We start from the raw sequence: 27,214 nt of genomic DNA on the forward strand, positions 1-27,214 counted from the left end.
TTGTAAACAGTGCTGCAATAAACATACATGTACATTTGTCTTTATAAAAGAATGATTTATAATCTTTTGGGTATATACCCAGTAATGGGATTGCTGGGTCAAATGGTATTTCTATTTCTAGATCCTTTAGGAATCACCACACTGCCTTCCACAATGGTTGAACTAATTTACACTCCCACCAACAGTGTAAAAGCATTCCTATTTCTCCACCTTCTCTCCAGCATCTGTCTCCAGATTTTTTAATGATTGCCATTCTAACTAGCATGAGATGGTATCTCAACGTGGTTTTGATTTGCATTTCTCTAATAACCAGTGATGTTGAACATTTATGTTTGTTGGCTGCATAAATGTCTTCTTTTGAAAAGTGTCTGTTCATATCCTTTGCCCACTTTTTGATGAGGTTTTTTTTTTCTTGTATATTTGTTCTAGTTCTTTGTAGATTCTGAATATGAGCTCTTTGTCAGATGGGTAGCTGGCAATTTTTTTTTTTCATTCTGTTGGTTGCCAGTTCACTCTAATGATTGTTTCTTTTGCTGTGCAGAAACTCTTGATTAGATCCCATTTGTCTATTTTGGCTTTTGTTGCCATTGATTTTGCTATTTTAGTCATGAAATCCTTGCCTATGCCTGCGTCCTGAATGGTATGGCCTATATTTTCTTATAGGGTTTTCATAATGTTAGGTCTTACGTTTAAATCTTTAATCCATCTGGAGTTAATTTTTCTATAAGGTGTAAGGAAGGGGTCCAGTTTCAGCTTTCTGCACATGGCTAGCCAGTTTTCCCAACACCATTTATTAAACAGCGAATCCTTTCCCCATTGCTTGTTTTTATATTTTTATCTTATATAGACTGAGACATTTCTGATGTATTATGAAACTATCTTATTGACAGTCCTATCTTAGTGACTGATCCTCTTATAATATGCCAAGATTCTTTCTGAGTTTCTAAGAATTTACCCCTTGGTAAAGTAATTGAAGTAATGAATATAAATAAAAAGCATTCACATATCCTCCTTCACTCAAAGGAGCTTAAATAGGTAACATGAGCCCCTTTACTCACACATACCATTGAAACTTCTAGAAAATAGCAACTTGGCAGTATGATTATATGGCAGTTTTCTATTCATTATAATCCTGATTTCATCTTGAACCCATATCTGTAATGTATTACATTTTTATAGTATGTTTTTCTTGTTAACATAAAACCAATAGATATTTGAATGTGCTCTTATTAAAGTCTTATTTTCTTAGAACCATCATAGACCCTCCTACTCATAGCTAGAAAGTATTAAACTGTGAAGCAAAGGAAATAATACAAACAAATGTTATGATGTCTCATTTTAATTCATTGAATTTAGGCAAAATATTTCATGGCCATTTTCGGGTGCATATATTTACATTTGAGGTAGATATATTCATAGAGATGTGAAGAGGAGGAATTTGAGGTAAGGTTATTTTGTATTGAAAATGGATCTGTCTCTGAAATGACTTGGGAGGAAAAAGTTAAGGCAGCTGGTCTGCAGTTGATTTACTCTGTTCACTGGAAAGACAGCATGGGGGGCTAGAAATAAGGAGGCAGGAGACCTTGTTTAATCCCTTCTCACCTGAAACTCCAGGTAACTAGATTATTGGTATTTACTAAGAGGAAGAGAATGTATCCCGGAAATGTTTTTACTGGGATATCCCTGCCTTAGAGTAGCTATAGGAAAACATGATACCTATGAGGCAAGGTTCCTGGTAAAACTCTCTCACAGGTGATAAAATTCTCTGGGGAATAAACTGGAAGCATTTTGTAGTTTTAGTTTACAAGGAGCCCTGTGAAACTCTTTGTGATTTCCTTTCACTTGGGCCAGAAGAATGTGTTCAACACAGGAAGAAGGAGCTGGGAAGCCCTCCTCCATGTGAGGCCTCGCTCTACTTCGTCTGAACCTTCAGAAATCATTTACCTTGTCTGTATTCTTGACGTTATTTATTAAAACCTGACACTGCATAGGGCCTCTGATTCATATAAGTCTGATTTACAATCTATCTGACCCTGTATGTCAGCTCACCCACATATTTCAACAGAATGCAAACAAGTACAATGGAATAGTTGATCTCTCAAATCAGATCATCAGGAAAGATACTTATTTGGTTTTATTTGTATATAAACATATAGTTAATGACAAGCCATTGGGATGGTTGTTAAAAAGAAATCTATGGCATAAAAAAAGAGAAAGTCTTAAATTCAGTTCAGATTTGACATATCTAGGTGAAATTTATATAAAACCAGCAGATATTCAGTGTGGTAAATGTCTTATTCTGACTTCTTCGAGAAGCTAAACCTCAAGATTCAAAGATAAGTAGTTTATTTGGGAGGTGATCACAGGAAACACTACTACGCTGCTGCTTAAAGGGGTGAGGCAGGGGATGGATGGAAGCAATGACAGAATCTCACTTTAATTTAAAGAAACAATTCTCTGAGGAATTCTGGAAGCCATATGTAATATTCACTTCAGAGTTATCCTGCCCCAAATCCAAACAAGCTGAGGTTTTAGGTAGCAGCCTTCCCCATGTGTGGGGAAAACAGACTGACCCCAAGAGTGAGGACTGGAACAAAAAGTTGCAGGTGCTGGTGGTTAAAAGTCCAACCAGGAGATCCAGTCTATCCAGTGATTCTTAAAGTTAGAGACTGGTCACAGTTTTCAAACAAACAAGCATGAAACATCAGGATGGTGGGATTCTAGAGTTAGAACCAAGGACATAATTCATATTTATCTTTTCTTTCCTCTAATACCTTTTCTGATTTCTCTGCAGCCTTGGCCAACTCCTGTGCTGGTAGTTTGCCTGGTAGAATGAACCAGACTTTTACCCCAGGGGCCTATGAGTCCATGGTTTCTGTGCTCATTTAAATGGTGGTTTCTGCAGTTGTCCATTCACAGTTATCTTCAACCACAGATGTGCTTGAACGAATCCCAAGTTCCCTCTCACTATTATATAGCAGCAACCTTCATGGTAATCCTTGTCAACTAGAACCCTGCCAGTATCACCTTTTTTTTTTTTTGCTTATTGGTCTACTGGCATGAGAAATGAGATGTGTAGCATATTCAGATAGCTATAGATTTAAGTTTAGTGAAATTCTTTCTGGGACCCTAATAGGAGTAATGTATTACCTGTCCCTTTCCCCCAACACATACATACTTGAAAGCAGAATATTTATTTCAGTGGAGAAGCCTGAAGTCTCAAGGACAGTACACATTTCCCAAGCGGAACACTTTTAATTATAGTAAGAGGGGAGTTTCCTACTTCACCCGCTTGGTTTGCATACTTATACATTCTGCCTTCTAGGGGCAAAGGCAGGGGGTAGAGGAGAAAATTGATATATAGCATTTGCCAGTTTTCATGATGTAAGTATTTCCACTGTGACTGATTTTAAGTTACCAATGTGAGGTTAACTGGCTTTTGACTTTCCTGATATTTTCAACCCTTCTTTTTTAAGCTGGCTTCAGCACATAGCACCGTGGTTCAAAATACATATTGCATCTTTTTTTTTTTTTTTTTTTTTTTTTTTTGAGACGGAGTTTCGCTCTTGTTACCCAGGCTGGAGTGCAATGGCGCGATCTCGGCTCACGGCAACCTCCGCCCTCCTGGGTTCAGGCAATTCTCCTGCCTCAGCCTCCCGAGTAGCTGGGATTACAGGCATGCGCCACCATGCGCAGCTAATTTTTTTTTTGTATTTTTAGTAGAGACAGGGTTTCACCATGTTGACCAGGATGGTCTCGATCTCTTGACCTGGTGATCCACCCCCCCTTGGCCTCCCAAAGTGCTGGGGTTACAGTCATGAGCCACAGCGCCCCGCTCACATATTGCATCTTGGAGACACATCCCCAATCAGATTGTTATCTGTAAACCAGAGCCTTAATTGTACATTTAGAGGAGACTGTCCCAATGTTATCAGGCTGGCAGCCTTGAGTGATGCAAAATACAGTAGACCCTGTGGGTCCTATGGTCACGTGCTTATTATTGAACTCCCTTTACTATAATGTGTTGCTTAGTTTGAGATGTTGTTCAGTATTCCATGATGATAAATCAGGCAATATGTGAACCTGAGGATTAGTGATACTTGATGACACCTCAAGTAGTCAGTTTTCTGACTCCAGTGATGACCATTCACCCAAGTACCAATAGGGTCTTTGTTGCCATATGTCTAGAAAATGACTCAATTCTGGAATCCCATTCTGAGGGTCTGCTTACTAAGAACACTGCTGGTATCTACTTAGATTGAGTTTCCCCAGAATAGTCAATGAGACAAGGATTCAAGCTTAAATTTGGAAATTAATTCTAGGAAAGACCATTAGAGAAATGTGGGAATTAAAACAAGGAAAAGAATTAATACATGATTCGTCTTCAAACAAGTTTCCACTGTGAGTGAGTGGAGCGTATTCCTCTGGGAAACAGTATAGAGTTCATGAATTAGAGTTATCACTTCTAAGGGGAAAATGTGCTGGAGTATATATATAAAATCTATGACTATTCCCAAGTAATGTTAACTCTCTAGCATTCCTAGATCACCATGTGCAATATCAGAAGGTTCCCTGCAATCTTAGGCAGTTAAAAGTTGGGTTGACATGAATGGAAAAATGGATGGGGCATCAGTAGCATCTAGATTGATTAGAAACTGAATAGCTATTGGTAAAATGCTTTAAAATAATTTCTGATTAAGCTTTTAATGAATTTTGTACTTTCAACATTTAGTCAGCAACTAATACTTATTTAGTTAAAGAACTTAAAATGGGCATTGGGATTCTTAATCCCTGCCAATTTTGAAGGCCATTGATTTTCCTAAAAATATTATGTTGCTAAATGTGTATTTATTTAAAGAAAATTATTAAATAATTTCTTCAGAATCACAATTGCAGGATATATCCTTCTGTGAACCACGTTAATACAGACTTCACTGGTTTTACTGATGCTCTTTGTAAATCCTGACTTGAGTATACTCATTCGGTATGGCTTGAATGTGTGAGCTAAAAGCATATGGGAAAATAGAATATATGACTCATAGGAAGAACTGGGAATACATTTGCTCTGGAAGTAGGCACCTCAGGACCTCAAGTTAAAATTTATTAAAATATCTCAGTTAATAGCTCAAAAATAGGGCAGAAGAGTCATTGAAACATGCACTACTCATGGAACTTAAAAGATAAATCATCAAGAAGACATTGAAAGATGCAATCACAGTGACTTTCCACTCTGCTTCTGGAGATATGTATGACTGCTCTCAGCTCCTGGTATTACTGGTCCCAGCTCCTAGTTCTTCCGTAGGCTTAATTAGTTTTGGTTACTTATTTACTTTAGTTGTTTATGGGTATTATTTACTATAAAAAGATTATTTTTTTGTCAACTACACTCTGAAGTTTTGTTAACTGTATACTTTTATTTATTATTTCAAAATAATCATTAATATATTTTTGTGATTGAAAACCTACTAAATAATTTTAAGTGATTTTCTTGAGACATAAATTTGCTCTTCAGAAAATCAGCGCAAATAAGATCCAAAGTAAACATGTGTTTATGATTTTTCTTATTTGTGCATTAACCTTCTATGTAATCATAATTATTAATTTTTTAAAGCAATGCTCATTGGCAGAAACTGTTCTACATGTTTTTCATGATAATTTCTTTAGTGTTTACAGCAACTCTGTGAGGTAGAGGTAGATAATACTACTAATATTGCAGATAAGGAAACAGGTAGAAAGAGTCTTAGCAATTTTTCAAAAAAGAAAAGAAGAATTGGAGCATAGCCATCTTCATTCATGACTCCAGATTTAACCAAAAAGTTATGAGACTGAATCTTCAAGGATATTTATTTACTTTCTTTACCATGTACCTTTTGCTCTTATCAAACTTCTTATTTACATTTAAATCTTAAGTGTCAACCATATTATATATAATATTTAGTGTCATAATTTAAAAATTCATAATTTTAAAGAAACTTTTCAGTTTTATGAGTTGCTTTGCTTTATTTTGAGTATATACTGTCTGAAATTGATACCTTTAAAGAGAATTATTCTTAGATAACATTCTGGTAAGAAAGAAGTCAAATTACATTGTTGTCTTTAACAGATAGGCCCTTCTCATAAATACAGATTTAACAATTTAATGATACAGAAATTCTCAGGAAAAAAACCTTCAAAATGTATTTATAATGTCATATTATATGTGTGTGTGAACATGTGTGCATGCATTTTTATTTTCTCTCTAAAGCTGTTTGAAAGTCCAGGAAAGCAACAATGTACCTTTTAACCTTTGTAACTTCAGGAATCCATAGTAATAAGGCACTGAGGAAGCAGGGAGTGGTTCTATAGTTAATTTGACTGTAATTTTTCCTTAGAGACCTCATGCATTTGTCTTCATCTTCATGCCCAAGAGAATGTGCATCATCCAAAGACTTAGAATGCAATCTATATGAACCCTTTTCCAAAGTTACCCAGAAGCTACCAGGCAGAGAAAAATCAAGTAGCCTCTCATTTTTAGGGTTACATGTCTAAGTTTCTTTTATTCTTTTTAAAAATAACAGTAATTTTTCATGCTTAAATCATGTATAGGATGTCAGGACTAATGCTGCATCATTTCTGAGTATTTCTACTATCTCCAGGGTTGCTCTTTGTTGCAGAAAGGAAGCCTGCTGTTAGCAAAGCTGAAATGCAAGCATAATGTAGCTGTTTCCCCACTAATCCAGTTATATGCTTTGATAGGAGTCAGTGGTAGATGATAGAAGCAGCAATTCAATCACAGCACGTTCTGATTTGCAGGCAAAATTTCAAATGTTGACACAGGGATTTGAATGTGTTTATGAATGTGAGGGAGTCTGACATTTTAGGAGTAAAATATGGCAAGCCAGTGGAGGATGATGGGAAAATGTATATGGGTTGTAGACAATATGCTAAAAGTTAACAACCAGAGAAAATCTTCATGTCTTTTAATAAAATGACATATTCCTTACTAAACAATTAGATGCACATGTTATGATTATGTTAAGGATCTTTGAGTCAGTTTTCTTCCTGGAAGCTTTTTCAATTCATGGTCATTTGATTTTTCACCAGAACAAAAAATAATCAAAATATAATTCCTTATAATATCTTTGCTCTTGCTTGTACGAGATAACTTAAAAAAAAAAAATTAGTTTTACTTTTTGTCCAGATTGTAGTCGCTAAGCCACAGTTCAAAAGTAAGTTTGTAAATGCAAGTGCAAAATGAAGAGTGAGAACCATAGCTAAACAGGAGGCTGGAAAGGAAGGTGAACCCTATTCCAGTTGGAAGCTTTTCCCTAAATGCAACTGCTACAAAAGTCTGCAGATTTCCTGGGTCCAGACCTCTGTGTGAGACAGGTCTGTGCTTATTGTTTGTCTATATAAACAAACAATAATTCTGAATATCATGTTCTAAAGATTGTAAAGTCTTTGCTTTACACAGTATGTGGTTCAAGGAACCAATATATGTTGGTCTATATCAAGTAAAGAGCAACAGGATAGAATGATCCTGCCAACACATTAAAGCTGCATGAACAGTATTAGTAAGGCCACGTCTGGTTTAACTCACTCTTAACAGGCAATCCTGCCTCTTAGAGGATCTGATAGAATTGCATAGGGATAATGTACAGCTTTGGAAACTACTAGTTACCTCACACAAGTAACCTAGGACTTCTATCAGTTTCCATATCTTAAAAATGGACAGGATCATTTAACTTGCAAAAATGTTGAGTACCAAGTGAAATGTTACATGTAAAGTGCTTGTATTTTATAATCATGTATTATGATGATGATTATGGTTATTAGTGTCATCTTCCAACATTTTTCCACCAACTGTTGGGAGACATTTCTTTATGAATCTTTCACATGTAAATGTAAGCATTAACAGCCAATTTTCTCAGATGTATGTGCATTCATCATCAAAACTTTATGTTGATAGTAAAGAGATGTCTCCTTCCCCAAAAGATATTTTCATTGCAGAGTAATTAAAATATTGTGTCTCTCTGGAGGAGAGGATGAGTGGGTTGTCAGAATGCCCAGTATAGGATCAGGGACTTCCTTGCCTTGGGACTCCTGGCTGGAAACGCATCTCACTACCTTTGCAGGTGACCCCTAACTGTCCTGTCATCCCGTGAGAATTGAGGTTTGGCCAGTTCCTGAGAACAAAGATGTTACTCTGCTGCTGCTGTTGCTATGAGTAACAAAGTCTTTGTCTGACTCAGAGGGCTTGTATTTTTCTGCCTTTTATCTATGAAACCGTAGGAGGCTAACTTGTTAGCTTACAACTGGTGTAAAATCTCAGACATTTCACAGTTCTTGACTTGATTATTTAACACCAACTAATATCACAGCAGGGGGTTGTTTAAATATGGAGTTGCATTGTGTAGGCAAGTAAGAGATGATTTTAATTGTTCCATTTCCTATGTGCTCTAAATTTCAGATTTCCTTCTAAAATATGCCTAATATATTCCTAGACAAGGACATGTTTTGTTGGTTTTTTAGATAAGGAACTTTGCTACCCAGCATATGAAAATGAGTACAATTGTCAATTGTTTCACGATTTGAACTTAAAAGCAACTTCTATCCCCCAGTGCTTACAAAAAGTTCCTTACAAAACAGGCCCTCTTTTTGCCAGAGCTCAAGTAAAATAAAAGATATTTGGCAGGCCAATGCAGTTTTGTGACAAATGAAATCTAAGAGAGTGATTTCATGTCTTATCAAAAGCCATCCGTCTAGAGTTCAGGAAAACTTTATGTTGATCTATAGCTCATTTATGTCAACAAGAAGATTGTAGTTTATTCTCCTGCCATCGAAGTGGGGCCTGTGGCCAAGCAGCCGGAGTCTCCCCTGGGAGCTCTGTTAAGCAATGTGTGGAAAGGCAGCGTCTCAAGCTTCACTCCAAAGCTAAGAACATCTGCATTTGGCAAGTCCCCCAAGTGATTCCTGCGCAACGGTTTTGATCACGTTACTGTTAACTGTGTGTACAACAGGCAGGCTTCATGTCGTTGTGGAAGAGGAAATCAGTATACTAAAGAAGTACGTTTAGCAAATTCAGCAGGCAGTTCACTGGGGCTTGTTATAAATAATCATGTTTATCACTGATTCAGATTTTAAGAGCTTGGTATTTAGAGAATTTTAGACATTTGGTTCTTTAGGGATGGGGGACGTCTTAAAACAGGAAGAAATGTAATTAGGAGAATTTGTTAAGACAACCAAAATTCTATTCTCTTTTTTTTCCTCTTTTTTTTAAATTGCATTATGTACATTTTTTTTTGAGGTAAAGATGGGAACTTTATAAAATATTTTCATTTAACAAACACATAAATTACAGGCATTGAAGAATAGATCAAAGAAAAAGATAAATTTAGTTATAATAGCAGGGCAAAGCCATCAAGGTTATTTAGTATTTTCTTTTCTTTTTTTCTTATTATTAGATGAGAGAAGATAGCTTAATTGCTTTGGAAATATAAAGAGAGTTTATAAGAAGGTGTTGACAACTATGATAAGTATTTTTTTTCCATTAATTACGTGGTGCACTAAGTTTTTGGTACTTAGAAATTAGTCATATATGTAAAAGGGAAATAACAAAGTAATATTCAGGATGAGGCAGAGGAAATACTTTTATTCTGAACTGAACTATTGTTTTTAAAATTATAAAAGTTATTGACTTATTTGATGGGACTTGAAGGACTAGGAAAAGATGTGTGTCAGTACTTATTAGATGAATTTTTTTGATTTATAGTTTCATTTAATTTTGAGTATAGGTAAAGAGAATGACTTGGACTGGCCTGAGCCTGAGCAATCGATGTAGCAGAATTGTTCAAAGTTCTTTAAATTAAATTAAACTATCATTCTTAATTATTTAATAGGCTTAAAGTTAAAAAGAAATTCAAATACAAATTGACAGTATGGGTACTTATTAATAAAATGCATACACTGCAATCTTCATTGTTGAATAAACAAAATGTATTTCATCAAATTCCTAGAAGAATAAAAAAAGCATTTTTAGAATTTTGATGTATGTATTATAGCTTGAAACATAATGTGCTAAGACATGAAAATATTTTTACCTTTTGTCAATAAAGAGATTGTCATAAAGTGACAATTTGTACTATAAGTTTTCTTGTAAACTGCAAATAAAAATGTTGGCATTTACTGTTTTCTACAACTAATTCACCTTTGTAATGTTTTGTTCTTTATCAAATGTTTTGTTAAAGAACAAATGTAATGTAATGTTTTGTTCTTTATCATTATTGCTTATTGCACAGTTTAAAATATATTTTAAAATATGTTTTCTGTCCTTGTGAAATCTCTTCTGCTATGTAGGTTTGTAGGTATCTTCTTTACCTACCTTGTCATTAATTTAGATAATAATCATTGTCTAAGTTTTTCAGATGTATATATTTTGTCTCAGTGGAACTGAGTTAAATTGAAGATAATTCCTTCAACCATAGATAATTGTCATCAGCTGTTTCTGCATCCCAGGTACATGTTCAAGTTTAAAAGAATTCACTGGTGATGTGAATAACCTTTTTTAAAAGCAGATCTAGCCTTTCTGCCTATTGCATGTCTTATAGGTGTGTACAGATTAGAAATTTCTTCTGCTTTACCTTTACATCAATCTGCATGCTTCCAGGTCTAGACAGCTATGTGATCATCCCCCAGGTCTTCCCCCAGCTTAGGTCTTTGCTCAGATCCTTTCTGATAGAGAGGCCTTCGTTGACTACCGTCTGCCAGACAGCATACCAGTCTTATTCAACACTTTGTTTAATATTTCATGTCACTTCATTTCTATTTCTGTCATTTCTCTTCACCTGATATTTTATGTATGTTTGTTATTTTCTGTATCTCTGTATTCCATCCTCTCCAAGAATGTATGCTTCTTTGAGTAGAGAGGGTCTGTTTTGTACTAATGTTACTGTACATAGAATAGTTCAAAGCACATAGTGGTGGTTCTTGAACTGACTCTACCTTTTTGTCAGTCAGAACAGTGATCAACAAAAATGTACTAGATGAATGTCAGAGTTTTACAGACAGTTTCAATCAGTGATAAATTAACTTTGTGTCTTTATATGACCAGTGATCTTCACTCATATTATCAATATTACAGTATCTCTCTTCTGCGAACACCTTAGTTAGGTATGCCATTCTTTCTGTGTTCCTCAAGCAAACTGAGGCATCATCATAGTGTAACTGTTTTTTTTTTTTTTTTCTCAACTAGGGAATTTGCCAGGTAATCAGCTTCAGATATTATGAAAATATTGTACATACTGGTCAGGTCTGCATCAAAGTATTGGTAAAGGGGAATAGATCAGAGGGTATGTGATTGTTTCATGATTTCATTAAGGTTTGGTTTTCAGGAGCTGGCATTCAAATTTCTAGAGGGCTATGCAAAAAGCATGGGTAATGGAAATAATACTGATAAAGTTATTGTACCTTGAAAATGATGGAATGGGAGAGAAAGCTGTCCATTTTTTCAGCTGGAAAAGTGCTACGGAATCAGGAGTGCACAGCGGTTGATTAAAAGATGGTTGAGAAAACAGCAATGTCAGGTAAAGATGCAGGGGGATGCTAAATTCAGTTTACATTTCAAGTGAAAGAATGGCATACTTTCATTTGCTTCCAGTGTTTTTAAATGAATATAATTAGAGAATTATAAAATTTTCTCTATCACAATATAAAGAGAATATATTAAAAATGATAATTAAGTCTTGTTTAGAAATCCATCTAAGATTTCAACAAGGTAAACAGACTAAATACAGGTTACATCATGATTCAAGTGTTTTGGAATGTTTGTTTAAAAATGAAAATTTTTATTGAAATGTTTGATGAATGATGATTTACATTTATAGGCAAACACAATTTTTATCTATAATTATAATAGAGAATTGTATTCCATTTTCTTTACTGGTGCCATTTTTAGACATATACAGAATTTATTATTCCTTATTTATATATTTTTTTCCTGATTGTTAAACTATCTGATGTGAATTATATGAGTTTTTGGAAAGTAATTTGCTAACAACCCACAAAGCATTTGTTTTTCTATTCATCTGAACTTTTCTAATCATTTATTGTTTTCTGAAATCCAAAGACATACTAAACATTTAAAACTGCAGCTAAGTCGCAATAGCAAATGAACAAAAGTCCTGACTGCAGTTATGATAGCATTTCACTCAGATGTTGAATTTTAAACAGCCACTTTATAAATCTTACCTCTTATCAGTTTTCCAGAAATTACTCTTAACTGGGAATGTATCCACCTCTGTATGGATAAATGTTATCAGCTGTTTTATCTGGATTTTAGAATAACCATTTTTATATAATCTCTTATGATTTCCAGATTTACTATGAAAAATATGAACAAAATAAATTTTGAAAGTTTTTAAAGATAGGAATATGTACATAAAACAAGCATAGACAAAATTTTGGAGCACGCAGCCTCTGGTCATTTTCCTTTTATTTTCCTGCATCGCCATCTGCTGGCCAAAATGTGGACAGTGTCTGATTCCATAGTTTGTGTTTGTTATTTACCAATAAGCAAAATTTTATTAAGTTGCTTATTTAAATTATTTAATATGTTATAAAATATAAATGTGTTATATTTATTATCCATCATAGTTAACTTGTGTAAATAAGTTTACTAGTATTATTTTAATTTTAAAAAATCCCTTTCCAAAGCAATCAAGTCTGGATTTGAATTATTATTTTTGCTGATCATTACATGACTTGAGCCAATGATTTTCCACCATTATTTCTTTTACATGCCAAAAATAGAGAAAATAAAACATTAGACATGTTAAGGAATAATTTAAATATTGAACAATTTTTTTCAAAAACTATAATTACTTATGTCCGATTTTTGCTTATTAAAAATACTCTAGGACTAAATAAGGTACAAAGTAACCTAAAGAAAGCCTGCCTTTAAACATTTAGAATCCATGCATAGGGAGAGCAGTCTTTCTGAGGTGAAGGGATGCGAATAAAAAGACATGTTGAAAGCTGGGTACAGTGGCTCATGCCTTTAATCCAGATGGAGGCCGAAATGGGGGTGACTTGAGGCCAGGAATTCGAAACCAGGCTGGGCAAAATAGTAAGAACCTATATACTTTTTTAAAACTAAAAGCCATTTTTAAAAGACAGGTTGATTGGGCAAAGAATAAAAACTTCTCTTTCACTGAAGTTTCAAGTAGAAGATAAGACATTAAGAATGTCTTTTGTCCTTCTTAATGTTTCTAGTGCAGAACTGAACTCCACTAAACCATTCAAAGGAAGACTTGGTACTCCAAGAAGATGGGCTCCAGTTACCATTTCTAGACAAAGGGCACTTCCCAGTAACTTTCTGCCTCTTTGACTTACAGTGTGTCTTAAGGCAATAGGAACATTTCATTGTTTGTGTCCTGGGACAATATGTTGACGAGCAGAGTCCCCCTCACAGAAATATTTCACAGAATGATTTCTTATTCAGCAGAGAAAATTAGAGCAAAAATAGAGACTGCCTTTACAAAACCAAAAGTTTGGCTTATTTCATTTGAGATATTGATACTTTGCTTTCACTGGAAAGCATCTTTTAATTTGATGTGTGTACTTGACTGTGATATTTAATAGGAAGGTTTTGGAAGTATTGAAATGCACTCATCATAGTTTTATCAGAAAATATTTCAACACTAAATGTTTGAGGGACACTTGTATCATCCTGTTAGTGAACTTTATTTCAAGCTCACCAAAGCCAATGCAGTTAATCTGAATATTTCTCATGAATTAGGAACCTGTTCTAATTTCAGTACTGTGTAACCTAATGTTTTTTACTAAAATAATTTTTAAAACAATAGTTATTTAACATCTGTATGTCAGACTCTATGCTAGATGTTCTATTTATCTTTGACTATTTTAATGTCTATTTGAACAGAAAATTTGTAGTTTTGAATATCCAAGTTTAATATATTGTAGAGCTAAGATTCAATTAATCGACTTATAATTCCATAGCTTGATTATTGATCAACATTTTACACTGACTTCTAATTTCTATAGCTTGATTATTGGTCAACATTTTACACAGACTTCTAATTTCCATAGCTTGATTATTGGTCAACATTTTACACTGACTTCTAATTTCCATAGCTTGATTATTGGTCAACATTTTACACTGACTTCTAATTTTCGTAAAGTCCACCTCCAAGGAGTTTTAAAATTTACCCATTTATTCAGTAAATATTTATAGCATGTCTATTACATGCCAAGTATAGAAGATGCAGTGGTGGAATGGACATTTTCTCTGGCCATGTGGGCTAATAATATAATAGAAGGTCTATTTATTAAGCCAGGATACAGAAAAATATGAGATTATAACTGTGTGCTCTGTAAAAAGAGATAGATTGGCCTGGCGTGGTGGCTAATGCCTATACCCCCAGCATTTTGGGAGGCTAAGGCAGGCAAATCACCTAAGGTTGGGAGTTGGAGACCAGCCTGACCAACATGAGGAAACTCTGTCTCTACTAACAATACAAAATTAGCCTGGAATCGTGGTGCATGTTTGTAATCCCAGCTACTCAGGAGGATGAGGTGGGAGAATCACTTGAACCTGGGAAGCAGAGGTTGCAGTGAGCTGAGATGGCACCATTGCACTCCAGCCTGGGTGATAAGAGCAAAACTCTGTCTAAATAAATACAGAAAGAGAGAGAGAGAGATTGAGGGGAGCATAGTATTGGGTGATTTAATCTAGCCAGGGAAGGTCAGGAAAAGTTTCATGAAGACTGAATGAAGGAGGGAGAGAATGTGTTATAGGCAGAGGAACAGTATATATAATAGGAAAAAGTGTTTTTGGCAGAAGGAACAAAAGATGTGGAAGTGTAAAGGAAAGAATGCTGTAATGCTGAAGTAGACAGACAGAGTCCTCCAGGACTTTACCCCAGATGCCCATGTTAACACACGTGACTTCCTATCTAAACAGGCTCACAGAAATTGTTCTCAGCAGTTCTAATGAGGGACCTACTTATTTGAATTTTCTGGGACTGGAAAAGGAATCAATATGATGTTCGTCTGCAAAAGTATAAGCAAAACCTTATAATTTTCCTCTAAGGTTTTTAATATGTGGTTTTAAATTATTATCTAGGTACATGTTATCAAAGACTGCCATTTCAGCCCATGAAATGAACCCTTTTTTTCTGAGATAGAGTCTTGCCCTGTCTCCAGCCCCAGCCTGGGCTAGAGTACAATGGCACAGTCTCAGCTTTCTGCAACCTCCGCCTCCTGGGTTCAAGCGATTCTTCTGCCTCAGCCTCCCTAGTAGCTGGGAGTATAGGCACATGCCACCACACACAGCTAATTTTTTGTATCTTTAGTAGGGACAAGGTATCATCATGCTGGCCAGGCTGGTCCCAAACTCCTGACCTCATGATCCGCCTGCATTGGCCTCCCAAAGTGCTGGGATTACAGGCATGAGTCACCACACCCAGCCTAATAAACTCACTTAAAAATATATATATGATATCATATAAGCTGATGGGTCTGAGATATCTGTGAAATACAGTCTTATCTGATTTTAAACTTTCAAATTTCTCATCACCTTCCTAGGAGAGTAGCTTTGCTATAGGGAGTTATACTTTGTAAATTATTCCTTTCTCTACATTATTTATCAGTTTTATTATGAATGCAATTGTAATTCTGTTATACTACTACTGAATTTGTATTTAAGGAATCGAATTTACATTTAATCAGTTTGTGTTAAAGTGACAATGAGATGCTTCACTTTTCTGTGTTAAAAGCAGGTCAAGGTCAACTGAAAGACTGGGCAATACATTATTCAGTGCTCAATTTCTGCATAACTTGTATCTTTATGATGATTCATGGTTTAAGTTGGTTAATAACATTTCCTATAACCATTTCTAATAATTCTCTAAGGTCACTTTAGTATTAATGTATTGACAAACTATATTTTTACTTACCAATACAGGAGAATTCTAACATTTATTTGTTTTCAAAATGGAACGTGTGGAATAAGGTTGCATCTGATAAAGAATAGAAGAGTGATAAAAGAGACAGTAGGACTGGTCATTTGGACCTGAAGATACTCAGTTTGCAATATTTCAATTTATAGAAAACAGTAAATATACTGGAACTTTGTTCTCACACTGGTGATATACATGAAAGTCATGTTCAAAATAAACATGAAACAGGACTCATTATCTCTTGAGGACATTTTGCCTCTTGTTTTTCCTTTCTTCTGTCCAAACCTTCCTTCTCCTGCCATTATCTGATCACCTTGCTTCAAGGTTAAAGGAGACTAATGCCACAGACATGAAGGGTCATCATCCAAGTCCACATAGCACCTGGCCGGGTCAGCTTCCACTCTTCTTTCCTAGAATAATGAAGTTGATGTATATTTTCTTAAAGGGCCATTACTCTGTGTGTCATCTGGATCCATCTGGCCCTACCTTTCCAAGAACTTTATTTTTTACCTCTCTTCTATTTCCTGCATCTTTTTCTTCCTTCTCTCTTTAATACCAGTCTTCTCATGCTCTAGTGACCCGTAGCTTTAAAGCAGAATTTTCTTGACCCCAGGTCTACCCTACAGATGCCACCCTGTTTTCCTGCTCTGCATCCCAGCCAAGGCACTTTGAAGATTTGCCTGCTTTCAGTAGCAGAAAACATGCTCCCGCTGTCCCTTTGTTCGACCCCCCACCCCCAGAGGCTGCCTACATAATGTGGATGCGTTCACTGGCAAGTTTTAAGTCCTCATCTTCTGTCTTCACACAATATCTTCCTTTTAACATGTTTTTCTCTCATCATGCAAAACAGTCCAATCTCCTGATTTCCCTCCTGTCTCCATGGAAACTTGCTCTTACTTAGTTTTCTCAGGTACTCCTACTCTACTCTACTTTTTTTTTTCCATATGGCTTTAAACCAAATTTTTTTTGCTGTAGCCTTCTGTTTTTTATTTTTTTAATTACTCAGCCAAGACTTCCTTTGAGTGTCATGCTTTAAATGTTATTTATTGACATGCACACTTGCATATCTCACATCTATTGAACTCTCACCCTCAGCTGAGCTCTGTGCTTCTCTTCTCTGTTGCTCAGTTATCCCTGACGCGGTTATCCCTCCAGTCCTCTCTCCTTCCAAATGCCCACATCAGAAACCTGGCAGTTACTTAAGATATCACTTTGTTATACATCTGCCTACTAAATCCACCATGAAGTCCCATTTGATTCTTTCTCAGAAATACCTCCTGAATCCTTCCCTTTCCAACCATCTCCACAAATAACAAAGCCACTATGTATTTTCGGCTAGGTTACTGCAAAGCCTTCTAATGATTCTCCCTCCTTCATATTGTACACATCTCAAATCCATTTTCCACATAGCAGCTAGTATGCACTCTTAAAATTATAGAGTCAATTCTTTTATGTTTGGCTTAAGATCTTCCAGTGACTTTTCATTTCACAGAAAATAAAAGCATTATCAACATTTCCATTAGACCCCATGTGATCCTGCCCTTGCCTCCCTCTCTGAATTCATTTTATGTCTTTTGTCCTCCTATGAGACAGAGCTAAACTCACTCTCTTTACGTTTTCTTAAAAAGCCTTTTTTTGTTTCCATGTCAGGGCCTTTGCACATGTTGTTCTGTTTGCTCGGAATGTTCTTCCTTTGTGTTCTTCACTTGTGTTCTTCTCCTAAGAAATGGCATTTCCATTTCTTAGGAGAATTTTCTTTCAAATGTTCACAGTCCAAATTAGAAACACCTCTCCTGATAGTGTCTCCTAGAGCATAATATTATATTGCTTTATAGAATGAATCATAATTTATTGTACTATATTGAGAGGTAATGCAGGAAGAGTTTTTTCATAGACAAAATGGGGATGATGTTTATCTTGTGGAGTATTTGCAAAGATGAAATGATATACATATGTAGAATATGTAGTACATGCAGAACAGTAGATAACTGTTTATATATTTGTGATATTTGTGTGTGTGCAAATAATTATGTCCTAAAGCATAAAACTATTCCCTGTCACAATTCGTGGCATGTAATAGGCTGCTAGTAAATATTTTCTTAATAAACTGATGAATTGTGCAATGCATTATAATTAGATTCAGTGATCTTCAGAGAAAAAAATAATGATGCATTATATTTTCAAGAATATGTAATAACTTGTGACCCACTCATTAAAATAAGTATGTGTTTTTGATCTGAAAATATCTTTGACATTTTATCTGGCCATCCCTTTTTTTGGAAAATATGATTTTTATTATTATTCCCATTTTGCAGATGTGACAGTCTAGGTGCCAACAGCCTGAAGAATCTCCACAAATCACAGAGTTAATAAATGATTGGATGACTCCACTCATCCTGTCATTCCTGGATTTTGTTGCAATATTCCTATTCTCCTTTTCTTTTTGGAAATATCCAGAGAATGATGTGACTATGTTTTACAGTGTTGGCAAAACTACTCTGATGATCATTTTTAAGTTTTCAGCCTTGGGCAGCTATCATTGGAGTTGATGCTGTCTCTCCCACGGCCTCTCTGTTGTTTAGGCCTTCACCACCTTGCCTCCATGGCTGGCATCTTTAGTAACCTCAAAAGTGATATTTCTAAAAGGCTACCAGTTGTTCTTGATTCAGATTGTTTTTTTCTGTTCGCCTCTGTAACATCAAATTTCAAAATGACTGAACTCTGATTCATGTTATTCATTGTATTACTTTTCCAATCAGTCTTTCCTAATAAGAGGCAAAGAAAGTATTTAACATGTCCCTACAACCTGGGCAGGCATCCCATATCATTTCTGGATTCTGAATATATTTCATTGCTTTGGATTAGTTTTTTCTACATCCTTATCAAATTTGAGTACTAGAAGGGACGTCATATAATTTGATTCTCAAATTTATGAGCAGGGAAACCAGGCTTTGGGAATATAAGCAACAGGCTCAGGTTCCTGTATGGGTTGGTAGCTCCAGTGAAAATTGCCATTTGTTTCTGAGTGCACTTTTGTTACCAGCCTACTCACTTTTCCATTTGAAAGAGTAAACATTGCAATACCATTTGAGAGTATCAAACACAAATTCTATGAAAACTATACGGTTGATTGTAATGTTTATTTATGTATCTACTTTTTAATCTTTTGCAGTTTAACAGCAACGCTCAGGATGTAAGCTGTTTTCAGCACCTTGTCCAGGCAAACGTAAGAAATAAGAAAGTGTTGAAAGATGCAGTGAATAATATCACAGCCAAAGGAATTACAGATTATAAGAAGGGCTTTAGTTTTGCTTTTGAACAGCTGCTTAATGTAAGTATCATGCTATGTCTTTTATTTTCTTATTCGGTTGTATCTAAATTTCAATATGCTGATAGTTACTACTTTTTGGCGTTAGATAGTGCTATTTTTCATTTATTTGAAAAGCAGATGCATGCAGGGTGAAGAAACCTTTGAACTGTTTTTATTTTTGAATTGAAAATTCAAAAAGTATCCAAAATGTAGATTTTTAAGTGTTTAATTTTTTATTTATTTTTTCAATCTATGTTTTAAAACATTTATTAGGAAATAGTTTAATTTAATTTTGAAGAAGCACTCAAAACTTAATTGGCCCATATAGAATATCATTACTTTTTCTTATCTCAGTCACTACAGTATTTATCTGTAACCTTGCACTTTCAATCAAATAGTTGCTGAAAACATTTTAGTTTTAAACATCTAGTTGGGTCGTTATGTTGTTCCTAAATGTATAGAAAGTTCCAAATGGTAGACCTTAAGATGAACAAAAATGTAACTCCTGGAGTAGGAATTCTTTCTCAGTGAGAATTCTCCACCATCACTAATCATTGTCTAGAGTTAGACTGTCAGACACTGGCATGCTATTGCCCCAGCTTATAGAGTGTGTCTTATATGGTGGACTAGTGTTTTTAAATTGCCATGCCCTCTATTTCACTTTGAGTTACTTGGAAGCAGGGACCATAGTTCAATTATTTTATTTCTTGCCAGGCAATATTATTATCATGATTGAGAGCAGGAACCCTACCTGTCTTGGTTTCCACATGTATGCATTAGAAGTCACTATAACAGGTCACTACACCAGAGAATTGTACGAAGATCATTCGTGGAACCTGGCATGTAACAAACCACATGCAGGTGTAGGTTGCTGGGTGGTGTTGGGAGTCATGGTCATTATTGCTGTAATTACTAGCCCATGTCTGGTAAAAATGTCAGATCATAATGTCTGTTACTATTTGCTGAATCACTGAATGAACTCTTACATTTGGTCCTTATGCAAATATGAATTTGTTGTTACTGAGTGACTATTCTAAATAGTTTTTGAGATATCCAGTTGGGTGATTCATTTATTCATTCGGTCAATATTTATTGAGTGCATCACCATTTCCTGTCATAGTGCTAGTGCTGAAATTATAGAAGTAAACAGGACCAGCTGCTCTCAGAAGGTCCAGCATAACATGCTAAATAATCATCCATAGAGCAGTGTGCAATGCCGTTACATGGTATTCAGCGTGTTCCCTGAGACAGCACAGAGGATAGGCCCAGCTCACTCAAAGGAGGTCAGGAAAGTGTGGCATTTGGTAAAAATGAGATTTTTGAAGAATGATTAGAACTTAGGTAGGTAGAGGAAGGGAAAATTATTTGAGAAAAAAAGAGCACATTGTAAAAAGGCACAGACGTGTGACACAGCATGGCACAGTAAAAAATTGCAGATGGCTGGCATAGTTGGGACATGAGCAGTGTAGAAACCGAATGGAAATGGAAAGGCCACGAGATAGCAGTTAATGAAGTATTTAGGCACAAAGGAAAACTTTGTAGTATGGCCTTGGAGTGTTCTAAGTTAAGGAAGCTACTGTAGAGATCCTGCTGTGGGAATAGCAGTGAGGTATTACTAAGGAGCATGACATGGGAACTAATTAGGTGGTATAGGCTGGATTACAGAGAGAGAGGCTTGGGTGACTCTGCATTCTCTGAACTGGACTGGTAGGTAGATGATCACACAGGAACCTGCACAGAGGAAATGTGGGGGTAGAAATAGCTCAGTTTCAGATATGTTAAATTTGAGGTCATGTTGTTTAATAGACACCGTTAAATAAGTAAGAAGACAAAATCAGATGTGCAGCCCTGGTATTGTCAAGGGAAATGATGTGTGGTGAAATGCGTATGTTTGTCAAATGTTGTATGTTCACTAAAGTTTGAAAGCTCAACTACAAAATTGTTATGTGACTGACCATTAGATTAAAATGTATTCTTCCTCTAGTAAAGGAATATGGTCGTTTTTGATAAAAATTATTTTTTGCTTAAGTCAATAATTGAGTTTCCTTGATCTTGGCCTTTTAATTACTCTTCTTAGTATTTTTTTCCCCTCACTTCATCACCTCCTGTTTGGGTTTCAGTTGTGAAATGATCAGAAGTTTCAAGTATGATTTCAGAAGCAGCTTCACTAGAGAGGCCACATTAACTCCCAGATTTATTGCTAGTGGCTGATAAAATATGATTTAACTCCTATAGGCCTCTCCTGCTGCCTTAGAACTGCTAAATTTGTAATGATTTTTTAAATTTGTTCCCAGTTATTCCCTTAGTAAGTCTAATATGTTTTGCTTTCCATACATCCCATATATATTGAAAATCTTTACTTTAAAATAACCTGAAGCATATTTTGTTTTCCTTCAAACCCTTCTAGTCATCTTATCACTCAGATGCCAATTTTTTTTTTGTTTCTTTTTTGTCCTTACAATGTTTACTTTTAAGATCACTGAAGCAAGTATTAAACAGAACCAGACATATCAGTTCCAAAGTAAAACTTACATTTGGATTTGAATTAACCTTCAGGTACCATTTCATAAAATATTACCATATGTATGCATTTTTCAAAAAAATTTATATTGAGTGCATATATGATGCTGTGCTATATATTGGCACACAGATATACAGTAAAAGTAAGTTACCAACTCTACTAATTGTGATTTTATTGAAATAATCATTTTTTTGCATAATTTGTTCAAAGCCAGTTAATTGTTGTTAGTGTGTGATTCTTTAGATGATTGCAAATGCATGGAAAATTTGCTGTTATCTACTTGTCTCTACCACAAGTCCTGAGAGGCTACTCCTGTGAAAAATCATGTTGAAGACATTTCTTTCTTTTACCCGTATTCCTTCTTTTGTATATTCCCTAACATCTGTGTCTCTTGGAAAATGTTACTATCATTTTATTTACATAAATATACAAATGATCAGCAAGACCTAGTGTGTTAATTTACATTGATATTTGCATCCAATAATAGTACTTTCAGTACTTCAAAAACAAAACCATGTCCTATGGTTTCATTTAATATTCTTACAGGATAGTATTTTAGGTACATATTGTTTTGGCTATTTTATACATGCAGATAAAAAAGACAAATCACCAGAAAAACCAATTTTAATTAAGGATTTCAGGCACATTTCACAAAGTATTTTGTTGATAAAATATGCAACTTTTTGTACAGTCAGATTTTCAGATAAGTTACCTTCAACCATGAGAGCCATGCTTGAAAGTAACAAATTATATTTGTGTTTTCACAATGCTTGATTAAAGGCTTTTACTTCTAGTGTTCTAATGGCTGAGTCAATGGAGTGAAATGACCTTAAACAGGATCTTTGCATTAATAGAGGAAAATGTTGTCTTTATTAATTTTTATAACAGAAAATGGGTTTTATCTTCTTGAAAAAATAAAGTAGAGCATAGATTTTCAATGACTTATACCACTAACGAAAAATTAATGATTTTTAAACATATTAGTCATTTAAAGACCAGGGGTGTGCTTAAAGACCATTGTACATGTTGTACAATGTGGTAACAATAATCATAGGTGACTGCTGAGCACTTGAAAGATGGCTGATCTGATTTGATGTGTAAGTATAAAATACATACTGAAGTTTGAAGACTTATGGAAGAAAAAGCTGTATAACCTTTCAATATTGATTTCATATTGATTAATAATATTTTAGATAACTAGGTTAAGGAAAATATATTAGTAGAATTAATGTCAGATATTTCTTATTACTCCCATCAAAGTAGTTATTAGAAGATTTAAAGTTCCATATTAGGCTCATGTTATATTTCTTTTGGACAGCACTGAACCTAGGGTTGACATTTTCAAAGAAGCTGAGCATTCATAAATTAGTGTGATCCTTTATTCTCAGCATTTAAAGCAAACACATTTCACAACAGTAGAAAGTTAAGATAATAATTTCTGACCTTGGAGAAGTCCAGCTTTCTAAATTAATTGTTCATTTTAATGGCCCTTTGGTGCTAATCCATCATTCTCTCATATCTCTCTCTTTTGGAGAACTTAAGTTTAAGATTTACCATGGACTTGAGTCTTTCAGGATTCGAATATGTGTGGCTGGTTGAGAGCTTACAGGAGGATATTCTGGGAATAGGAATTGGCATTGAAAAAGGAACAAAAGAGTATCGCATTTTAGGTGATCGGTTAGGAGTTTGTGATTTCAAATATGTAAAGTGAATCGAGTAGACTGAATAAAGAGGGAGGAAAAGACTTAACTTGAAAGTGGATTGAAGATACACATTTTAAATCAATGTTATTTTTTGTTTATGCTATAAAATTATATGGGCATAAAATTGACATAAGCATTTATTAAAAGCTCATTTTAAATAAACTACTGAGATTTTATTATGTGCTAGGCAGTCTTCTAGGGAGGGATAAGAACACCTTTGAGCAAAAAAGACAAAACTTCCTTCCCTTATGTAGCTTACGTTCTGTTGGGGGACCTTAACAATAAACAAGCAAGAAAATAAAATATATAATGTATATAAAAGAAAGTAAAATGCTCTGAAGAAAAATACTGCTGGGAGAGATATTGCCATTTAAAACACAGTTGTGAGGAATCACCTCATGATAAAGTGGCATTTGATGAAAGACCGAAGGAAGTAAGAAAGTGAGACCTATAGTTATCTGCGTGGTCTGGGAAAGCCTGGTGTAGGGGTGGGCCTGAACTGATCCAGGAGCAAGTTTTTAGAATATATTTTGTGAGTAGATGTTTCATTAATTACTTGAAATCTTCTCATGCTCTTTCCGTATAGCTTTATTTTCTCTTTTCTTGTGAATGATATGCATATTGTTTTGTTTTTAACAGTATAATGTTTCCAGAGCAAACTGCAATAAGATTATTATGCTATTCACGGATGGAGGAGAAGAGAGAGCCCAGGAGATATTTACCAAATACAATAAAGATAAAAAAGTGAGTGTAATTTTATAATATTTAAATTTTAATACAGATGGTTTTTAAAGAGATAGTGGGTAGTGGTAGTAGGGGAGAATTTTTTGGTTAAAACCTGAGTGTGCCAATTATAAAGCCATATGAATCATAGATTATAAACCAATGAGTAAATTAGAGAGCTATTAAATATAATATTTATATCATATTCATAAGTAATTCATGTCTAATATATTAATAAAATACATCTATGGCTCCTATTTTATTCTTATGCATAGATTGTAAATAAAATGTTATTAAAACAGAAATCAAAGGAATGGAAAAATGGGAAAAATTTCAAAATTTAAGGCTTATTGGATAAAATTTATTATATCATTTAAAGATTGAAGGAATATTCAAATTTCCTGAGCACTCAAAAATTGTCTCTGTAGGTACTGTTTTGTACATTTACCAAAAGGCAGTTTACAACAGCAAATACTACATCCTCATTTGAAAACTGATTCCTTTCAAGAAAAGATGAAGACAAATCCTTTAATAGGTATAATATATTAAAAGAAGGCATTTCATAAGCAAATGAAGATGGTGAAGATTAGTGTTTGTAGCTGGAATATATATGAATATATGTTTTATTGTAAGGGCAGAGTATTACAGAGAAAGGGTCCTCACTGAACCTGATACTGTGGAGGAGTATGAGCTTCAATCAGAACTCTAACTATCTCCTCTAGCAGTCCTATCATTAGCTTATTTCAATTTTCTGACCAACACTCCACATTTTGTAACAGTACTGTGATTTCTCAACCTGTTTTTCTAAAATGCTAAGGATTCATTTAAAAAGTAATGAGAAATTATAAACTCTTTCTGGTGTTTCAAAAATTTCTACAAAAATTATACATTCCTGGATGTATACAGAATAGGGGAGGGACAGTGGTGGAGGGGAGCTGGGGAGGGATAGCATGGAGAGAAATGCCAGATGTGGGTGAAGGGAAGGAAGACAGCAAATCACACTGCCACGTGTGTACCTAGGCAACTATCTTGCATGTTCTGCACATGTACCCCAAAACCTAAAATGCAATTAAAAAAATTATACATTCATATATCAGAAAACTCTGCAGGGTAAAATTCCCGTTCACTTTGCTTCTGATTGGAATTTTCACCATTTGAAAGGTGTGGTTATTACTAGCTTGAATGGATTGTTTTATATGTGCTTGAGGAACACATATGGATTGGATGTTCAAAAGAAAGACAAAAATAAATTAATATGTGCAGATAGTTTGGTGACAAAATATTGTGAATAATGGGGAACACTTTTAATGAAAATTTTTGGAACACTTTAAGACACTCTAGGTGCTAAAGTTTTTGACCTAAGAGTATTTGAAAATGATCAAAGGACTGAAATAATACACATATAATTTCAAATTAATTACACTTTTCGCTTACTGCATACCACTACAGTGTCATACAGTTTAATGTAAGGTTTAAGGGTACTTTTTTTGGTTTTTGTTTAGCATCTGAGTTTTTAATAGTATAGAAGAACTACCTTTGAAAAAGTTGATAAATGGACTGAGCTGTTAATAGATTGTGAATAGTTTCAAGTGATAACTCAATTCTAGGAATATTTCTTTCAAAGAAATCAATTGAAAATAGGAAGATGCAGATGCATTAATTGAATATATAGTATGCATAACTTTATTTAATAACTCTTACTCCTTGATCAAAATTCAGGGCAATCCTTACCCCTGGAGGATGTCCCTGAACCTCGTTCCCGCTGTAGGCTTCTTCAGATGCTTGGCCTCTGATCCTGTAGCACACTGTGCAAAGCCAGATACATATCCCTCACTCGATACTCTACCCCTTGGGATCTCTCCACTGTTCCTCTGGATTAAAAAAAAAAAAAAAGTCTACAATACTGGGGCTGTGTCCTGTTTAACTGTGAACTTTGGCATGCAGCCCAGAGCACAGATCCAATGGCAGTTCCTAAGACATCACAACAAATATATTGAGAATACCTAACCAAAGTGGGAAGCATAAGTGGTGTTACGGGACAGATTCATAGTTATAAAATAGAACTGGAGGCAAGGAATATGCTGCTTTTACATATTTCAAATAATCTAGCCTTTCCTTATTTTGAAAAACTCAAATAAAAGAAGTTTAACACAAAATTCAACTCTCTTAATATAAAATGTACTATCTCAAAAATTTACAAATTAATCTCACTCTGATAATTGGAAGAGACTTTTTAGCATCTTATTATTAGTCATAATTTTCAGTATATTATTTTGTGATAGAGGTATACAGTGCAAGCCACTACTTATATCATTTTAATAGGTATTAAGTATAAATAAATCATTTTTTTCCTATCATTTCAATATCATCCGAAGCAACCACTAGGAATCTTGTTCACCTCTACATACTTTTCTTCAAAAAGGAAGAGTTTTTGACTCAAATATGTCAATTAGTTTTGCATTCTGTATTCACATTTGTGCATAAGATATATCTGATTTTAAAAGAGTACAAGCATTTTTTAGATAGACTTAAAATATAAATACATAAAAACAAGTTGTTTTCATGTAAATTCAGAAATGTGGCATTTTTTTCTCTTTCAGAACTCAGTATACCTCCAGGATTAACACAATAGCATCTTGGAGGCATATTATTAATTTGATCTTTTTCTTTTTTTAAACACACAAGGTTTTATATTATAAGGAAAGCAAATGTATTCTACCCACTATTTTCAAAAATTGTTCAATTGGTTGAATTAGTGAAGAATTTACTGGTTCAAAGCCTCTTTTCTATGTATTAATCCTAACAATTTCCAGTCCAAATATCATTATCTTGAAATATGGCTTCTCATTCTAGTCACCTTTTACAGGAGCACAACTTTTTAAACAAAGGTTGCATTTCCTGACAGGATAAACCACATGATAAAAGATTCATATCACATGTACTTTAATAAAACTAATAAATGAAGTCATATTCAGCTTCAGCAGTCCTGCTGTCTGCTAAT

The 27,214-nt window shown here is 34.6% G+C and overlaps 1 protein-coding gene across 26 annotated transcripts in view; it reads left to right on the forward strand.

Annotated features, from left to right (window-relative positions):
• The window catches only part of CACNA2D1 (calcium voltage-gated channel auxiliary subunit alpha2delta 1), a 500,040-nt gene that overhangs the window by 390,802 nt on the left and 82,024 nt on the right, over positions 1-27,214 (forward strand). For all 26 annotated transcript variants that reach the window (XM_035253974.3, XM_035253976.3, XM_078342985.1 and 23 more), the window contains exons 11-12: positions 19,129-19,287; positions 24,130-24,234. In XM_035253974.3, coding sequence (XP_035109865.1) covers positions 19,129-19,287; positions 24,130-24,234 — 264 coding nt within the window. The remainder of the gene's footprint in view (positions 1-19,128; positions 19,288-24,129; positions 24,235-27,214) is intronic.

Source organism: Callithrix jacchus, chromosome 11 (genome assembly GCF_049354715.1).
Source record: "Callithrix jacchus isolate 240 chromosome 11, calJac240_pri, whole genome shotgun sequence".
NCBI classification, from domain to species: domain Eukaryota; kingdom Metazoa; phylum Chordata; class Mammalia; order Primates; family Cebidae; genus Callithrix; species Callithrix jacchus.